Consider the following 7,512-nt stretch of genomic DNA (forward strand, 5'->3'; position numbering starts at 1 on the left):
CAGCAGTAAGTGGCCTACTGTATATTCGGCAGTTTCTTCCTGTCTGTGATGACTGATAACTAATTTCATTTTATTATCTACTCTTATAAATTCTTAAACATTCTCATCAATTACAGGACTGTTGTGTCTAGGCTAGGCCATTTTGTTGAATGGAAAATACATCTATCAAGCAAATGTATTAATGATCTATTATGATTATGCCATATAAAACATTTGATGAAAGTTAGAGTCCTAACCCATTATCAGAGCCGGACAGTAACAGAGTACATTTACTTGAGTACAATTTTGAGGGATCTGTACTTTACTCGACTATCATTTTTGGGGAGTACTCATGACTTTACTCAAGTACATTTGAGAGGCAAATATTGTACTCTTTACTCCACTACATTTCTATCCATAGCCGTGAGTACCCGTTACTTCTTCTTTTAAAAAAAGGAAAAAAGAAAAGTCTCGGAAACCCTCAATTTGTTGTTTCCCTCTCAAATGTGATTGGACTGTGCAAGCGCCACTGATTGGGAAAGCCTATCAGCAATCACCTTCAGCTTTCTGCCAAAGTCAACTTCATGGTCAGATTTAGATGAGAGATGAAACAATGGATGAAGACAGCAGGTCCATCCCGGGAATGTGCCAACCTCGCCAGACTATTTCAATATAGTGAAAGATAGTTTTCGCTTCAAGTGTTTCAATTACAAAATAAATAGTATTATAATTATTATTATTATAATAGTATTATTATTATTATTATAATTAGAAATACTGCCCATCCCTGGCAACATGGTAAAAAGATGAAAACTACTTGATTTTACTTTCAATTCCTTTTACATTCTTCTTACATTCTGTACATAAATGTAAGCACTGTGGCAGTAGTAATGCAATATTTAGAAAACGTACTCTTGTACTCTTGATACTCAAGTACTTTTAAAAACAAGTACTTCAGTACTTTTACTTAAGTAGACATCTGACTGTTGTACTTTTACTTGTACTTGAGTAAAATTTAGCAAAGGGTATCTGTACTTTTACTCAAGTAATGAAGCTGTGTACTCTGTCCGCCTCTGCCCATTATGCAGTTCCCATAATGCAAAAAGCATACAGGAAAAAAGGTACATTGAAGACATTTTTGTCAATTTTGGTCTCAGTAGTTCAGAGTCTTAGAACATGGAGGCTACTTTAATCTTTGTACAGAGTACAAACTGAAGGCTATGGCAGTGTTTATGTTAGTTGTTTGGGATCACTGGGCAGACAGGAGTGCTGCTGTTTGAAAGGGTCCATGTTGGTCTAAGAGTCATAGGACATCTCGCTAGCCCCATCCGTCCAGTGTTTCTCCTTTTTCCGGCTCTTCCTCTTCCTCTCTGCCATGACGATAGCTGCCACCACGGTGATCACCACGGTAACAGTGATGATGAGGACCGTGACAGTCTCAGCGATACAGAGCTCGGTGTCGACCTCCATCAGCCGGTATCCGTGTAGCTCGGGGGGCTCAGCGCAACTCAGGTTGGAGTAGTCGTCCAGGAAGAGCCGGCGGACGCTGCCCAGCTTCCGGAACACTCTCTGAAGGTCGCAGTCGCAGTGCCAGGGGTTGTCCTCCAGCAGGATGTGCGTGCTGTAGGTGTGCAAGCTCAGGAAGGTCTTGTAGTGGATGCGCCTTAGCTGGTTACAGGCCAGGTTAAGTAATGCCAGACTGGTTAGGGGCGTGAACACGCCGATGTCGATTTGGCTGATGTTGTTGCCTTGGAGGCGCAGCACCTCCAGGGACTTGAGCATGGTGAAGACGCCGCTGCCGAGCGCCTGGAGTCGGTTGCCCCCAAGGTCCAGCTGCCGCAGCGTGCTCATGCAGCCGAATGCACGCACCTGCACCAGGACGATGGCGTTGTGGCTCAGGTTGAGGCGCAGCAGGCCGTCCAGGTGCTGGAAGCTGTGGCTGAAGAGGGTGGTCAGCCGGTTCTCGGCCAGGAGCAGCTCGCGCAAGGACCCCATGCCCAGCGTGAAGCCGGTGCTCAGCGCGGTGATGCGGTTGCGGCTCAGGTCCAGCCTCAGCAGGCTCTCGAGCGGCGAGAAGGCGCCGTCGGCCACGCTGCTGATGTTGTTGTCGTTCAGGAGCAGCGTCTTGAGGCGCCGCGTGGTCTGGAAGGCCCGCCAGGGGATGTGGCTCAGCTGGTTCTGGGAGAGGTCCAGGTGCTCAGTGAGAGGGGGCAACGGGCTAGGCAGGTGTCGGAGGATGCCCCGGGCGCAGTTGGCCTGCTTGAGCTCTTCCTGGCAGTCGCAGCCGATGGCGCAGTGGTGCAGAAATGACTTGTTATGGGCCTCCACCAACAGTGGGAGAACCCACAGGAGTCGCATACTGGCTCTCAGAGGCTGACACTTGTTGAGGAGTTGGGAGTAGCAGGAAGCTGAATGATGATGATCCCTATTGTTGAATGACAAAAAACATATTAACACAGGGACCAGTTTTGCTGATACACAGAACACAGCAACCCAAAATACTATCCATATAGGATATAGGCAGATTTTCACAGAGCAAAACACATCACATCTGCTGTAAGTCACATTGGATAAAAGTGTCTGCCAAGTGAATCAATCTAAATGTAATCCAAACAATCTAAAATGTCTCACCTAATAGTACTAGTGATAGCAGTAGAAGCACAAAAGACCCATCCTTACCTGTGTGCGGTGTACTGCCGGACTGTGGTGTTGAGTTCAGCCGGTGGTAATGTCTATCAGCGGGGCGTCGGCACCAGGTGGGGAGCGCTGGTGAAGGGCCTTGGGGCTTGCAGAGAGGCGCTATTGTGGCCAGGCTAGCTGCTGACAGGTGAGGAGAAAAGAGAGAGACCGGGGCACATCAATAATTCACAGCGCTAGGCTGTCGTGGAGGCCAAGTGGAGAGGAGGAGGAGGAAATGGCCTGCAAATTGAAACTCCCACACAGAGAGAGAGAGAGAGCGAGAGAGAGAGAAAGGAGAGTCTGAGAAAGAGGAGTCTTAGGGCTTGCTTGCGTCCAGTGTTAAAGATGACAGAATGAATGAGTGGAGTATTTGACCTTGTTCTCTGATGGAAGGTATGCAACTTTGGTGTGACAGAAATATGCTCAGGTGGTACTTTACCATCCCATTTACAACCCTGTAAGTAGGCTGGGGAATAAAACGCCCCTTTTTAGCAGATAAATAGCTCCCCCTCATGCTTATCTAGCGAATGAGGAAAGCCTGAGGATGAGAAGTTTGTAGCTTGCTGGCGTCCAGGGTCAGAATGTTTAGGAAAGCAAACAATCATTTACTTCTTCTGTCCAGATAGAACATGAAAAGGTTAATATAGGAGAAGTGAATAGGGGACATAGTTTTGCAGTTAATTCGCTGTCACAGTTGAGAGTCATCTAACATTGAGCACAGAACACAGAAGCAAAGCAATACTGAATATACACTTACATAATAATAACATAATTTGTTTCCTTTCTTTCTCTCTCACAGTTTAAAGTCATTCAGTGCTGAATTTTTATGAAAATAAATGATCATTGTGTGTTTTTTATATGGAAAGAGAAAAGAAAGAACTTTTGTCTTGTTTCTGTATGTGTTTTCCTGTTCGATCCACCATATTAAGAGTGCACTAGTTGTGTACGTCACAAAAGGGGCATTTCAGTCAGTCCCTGACAAAGGACCCGTAATCTGATTCTGATTTAATCTGTTCAACAACTGCTGTTTTCACATTAGTTGATGCAGTTGCAAAAGGATGCAGCAAAAAGGTAGTACCACAGTGATTTTTTTTTTTACTGAAGACAAAAGCTTGAAGTGTTGCAAGAAGAGGAAGTTACTCAAACGGCTACGGAAGCACTGCTTTCCCACATGTGCTGTGACATAATCTTGGTTGGATATTACATGAGGTATTCAGTAGATGAATGACACACACACACACACACACACACACACACACACACACACACACACACACACACACACACACACACAGAGAGAGAGAGGGAGACAGAGAGAGAGAGAGTGTAGCATGGTTGATAGAGGAGGAGGAATGAAAGAAAGGAGAACAGAGAGTGGTAGAGAGAAAGGAGAGAAAAAAAGGGAGGGAGCTGAAAATAGTGAAGTCCGAAGAGGACTGAGACAGAGAGAGAGAGAGAGAGAGAGAGAGAGAGAGAGAGAGAGACTGATAGTCTTCTGGCCCTGTGCAAGATTAGGGTAATGTTGGCTAAAGCCTCAGTCTGATCACCAGTGGTCAGCTAAGAGCTCAGTCTGGTCACCAGTGGCCAGCTGAGAGCACACTTTCCATTCATCTCTCCATCACTGGGTGGGCAGTCTGTCTGACCGCTATTAATTTGACTCTCCAGGATCTGATGTCGGCACCCCTGAGGGAGTCGGAGGGTTCAGGTTACACCGCAGAGCACTGCATAGCTCTCAGGTACACTGTCATCATTTTAAAGGTGCAGTCCTCATTTCCTACATCCACATCAACAGCTAATCAAAACACACCCCTCCCTTTAGCTCTCACTCTCGTGAAGGTGTTGACTGTCTTGAATAGTGTATTGTTCTGTCCAAGCCATTGGCCGGTGTTTGTTTACCTCACAAACACCCGGGACAGTGTCAGTGTATGAGGAATAGCTCTTTGGAGCACACAGACAGAACATTGAAAAATATTGAATTAAGGGCTGCACTTCGAAAACAACCGCCCTGTTGTCAATCCTTATACTATGGTCCAGGTGACCTAGTTGTGATTCCTAGCAGATTGAGGCGGATTTGCTGACATAGATCTCATGTTTTAATCTCGGCACAGCAAGATTTAAGGGATGCATCTTTTGCCTAATCTAAACAGTGGAACTACAGGGCGTCCATGTTTTTTACTTTTATAATGACAAATGATTAAATGCAGTTCAGTCTTTCTCTGTCTAGTAACTGAGTCATGAACTCTCATATTAGGAATCTGAACAATTTACAATTCAGCTAATATGTATGGATTCTTCATTGTGTTTTTCTTGTAGTTGTATATGCTTAATTGTGGCATGCTGACTTAGTATTGATGTTTAACGAAACTTATTAAACAAGAAGTTCAGGCAAGAAGCATGCACCACACCAATCTGTAGTGTGGCCACTCCATCAAGGGTAAAATAAATGCCAGCCAGGTGAAATGTAAACTCATCTCACTTCTGTGAAAGGCATTAGAAAAGGTGATGCTGTGTGCGTGTGTGTGTGCGTGAGCGTGTGTGTGTGTGTGTGTTTCTGCGCAAATGATTGTGTGTGTGTATGTGTGTGTGTGAGAGAGATAGAGAGAGTGAGAGAGAACATGCATGGCATATACAGTGTACATACAGTACATGTATATGCTCAATGTATAGTTTAACTAGTTACTGACTAGTTCACCATGTTTTCCCTGTAACTATGCTTACTTAGTTATCTATTGCTTATTAATTCCTACAAAACTAAACAATTAAATCTATCCAGACACAATAAGCAGACAGTTTACAAAAAGTGTGGCACATCCACATCACCAAGATCAAATAAATGCAGATGAAAGATACTCACCTTCTCACTTCTAGTGAAAGGTATCTGCACTGTGGACAGGCTGCATGAGTGTGAGTGTGTGTGTAAGAGAGAGAGAGCCACTGGTGGTGGCTGACGGCTGACGGATTTCAGGTCCGTGTGTGAAGCTACTGTTCCCGTAGAGCATCCTTCGTCAAAGTGTGTGTGTTTATGTGTATACATGCTCATCCGATCCGATCTGTCGGGATCTGGGATTATGTCGGGAAAAGCATCCTCGTCCGGGAGCACACCCCCCGTGCAATGTAAACATCTTTTTGAGCACCAGTATAAAAAGATTCCTGAGATAACGTTTGAGCAGGGATATGTGTTATGTGCGTGTGTGTGTTATGTGCATGTTTGTGTGTGTATGTGTGTGTGTGTGTGTGTGTGTGTGTGTGTGTGTGTGTGTGTGTGGAGAGGAGGTGGGGTGGTGAATAGAAAATTCTCTGATGAGTTTGTAATCCCACCAGGATTACGTCATTGGGGATGAAATTCTTCACTTTGCCCTCCCCTGCCACTTGACTGATGGGTGTTGATCTCAGTACGGCTTCAAGGGTGCCCACCTCATCAAACCCACATCACTGGGGTGCCCACCTCACTGAGATGCCAAATTCACTGCTAGTCTCATTTGGTGTGCCCACTCAACTGGTGTGCCAATCGCGCTGGGGTACCCGCCACTCTTGAAGTGCCCATGTCACCGGAGGTGCCCATGTCATTGGGGTGCCCACATCACGGCTGTGCCCACGCCATTGGTAATGTCCACTTTACTAGGCACTCCACTGCCCACTGGCTACAGTGTGTTGGGGAACGCTTTAAGGTGCCTGCAGTGTGTGGGTCTGCAGGGTGCAGTATTGTTTATAGTGTTATTTATGTTATGTTATACATGTTATTTTTTCACACATTTGTTATGTTGTTTTTTCTTGTTCCTCGGACACAAAAGTGGCATACATGAAATATTTTTCAGCATTGATAATGACTACGATTTGTATCTATGTTGGATTTATTTATAATTTGTCTTAATTCGTTCATTACAGTACAGGGGATCAGAGTGCCTGGCAGTGTTTTAACTTGCAATTTTTTCCAGATTTTGTTGAAATGCAACATGCTATTATTTTATTATTTATATATTGACCATTGGCCAATAACATGACCAGGAAATGATACCCAGTTCTGCTTTCCATGTCAGTTTTGTATATTTGTATATTTGGTATGACCCCTTTACATCTGACTGCAAACATATATGTAGATGACGTTGTACTGTATGTGGGAGGATTAAATGTCACTCCGGATTAGTGTGGTTAAACATACATCCACTAAATGGACTCCTACATGTAATCTTCACATGGAACATCGTCCCATTCCTACATGGAAATCTTGTAAAAGGCAGTAAGTGACTGTGACGCAACCCTTGTGCAAGGCCACTAAGCCTGCTTCTGTATGTCTGTCGTCATGTGTGCTGCTGTTCCAGCTTTCACCAAGAGATGGCAGTAGTCTCCAGCACATGATGGTGAGCGCAGATCGAATAACTCGAAATAGCTGGACTGGGCTTGCTATGGTGAATATCTACCAACAGATAGTGAAAATGAAATAGAGAAAAAGATAGAAAGAGGTGAAAAGATAGAAATGGTAAACAAATACAAAGACAGAGAGAGAGAGAGGGAAAGTAAGAGAGAGAGCTGCTGGATTGATAGATAGGAGGAAGAATGAAAGAAAAAAAGGTCAGAGAGAAGGGGAGAGAAATTAAATAGTGTCAGTAATAAAGTAGATTCTTGTCTGCTCTGTCTTCTTGGTAGCATTAGTAGGTGTGTGTGTTTGTGCGTGTGTGTGTCTGTGTCTGTGTAGGTGTGTGTCTGTCTGTGTATGTGTGTGTGTGTGTGTGTGTGTGTGTTTGTGTGTGGGTGTGTGTCTGTGTGTGTGAGAGAGAGAACGTATTTTAAGTAGGCCTACTTTATAGGGGAGCGAATGGCTAAGTCATGAGTGTGACCTCCACTCGGACAGTGCTG

At 44.6% G+C, this 7,512-nt stretch overlaps 1 protein-coding gene across 1 annotated transcript; it reads right to left on the bottom strand.

Moving 5' to 3' along the window:
• Positions 1-1,012: 1,012 nt before the first annotated feature.
• LOC121698174 (carboxypeptidase N subunit 2) lies at positions 1,013-2,793 on the bottom strand. The gene is made up of 2 exons (XM_042080021.1): positions 2,659-2,793; positions 1,013-2,404 (listed from the first exon to the last, which is right to left on the bottom strand). Exon 2 carries the CDS (start codon positions 2,335-2,337, stop codon positions 1,276-1,278), a length of 1,062 nt encoding a protein of 353 aa, XP_041935955.1. The 5' UTR covers positions 2,338-2,404; positions 2,659-2,793; the 3' UTR covers positions 1,013-1,275.
• Positions 2,794-7,512: the final 4,719 nt, after the last annotated feature.

Source organism: Alosa sapidissima, chromosome 23, assembly GCF_018492685.1.
Source record: "Alosa sapidissima isolate fAloSap1 chromosome 23, fAloSap1.pri, whole genome shotgun sequence".
Lineage (NCBI taxonomy): Eukaryota > Metazoa > Chordata > Actinopteri > Clupeiformes > Clupeidae > Alosa > Alosa sapidissima.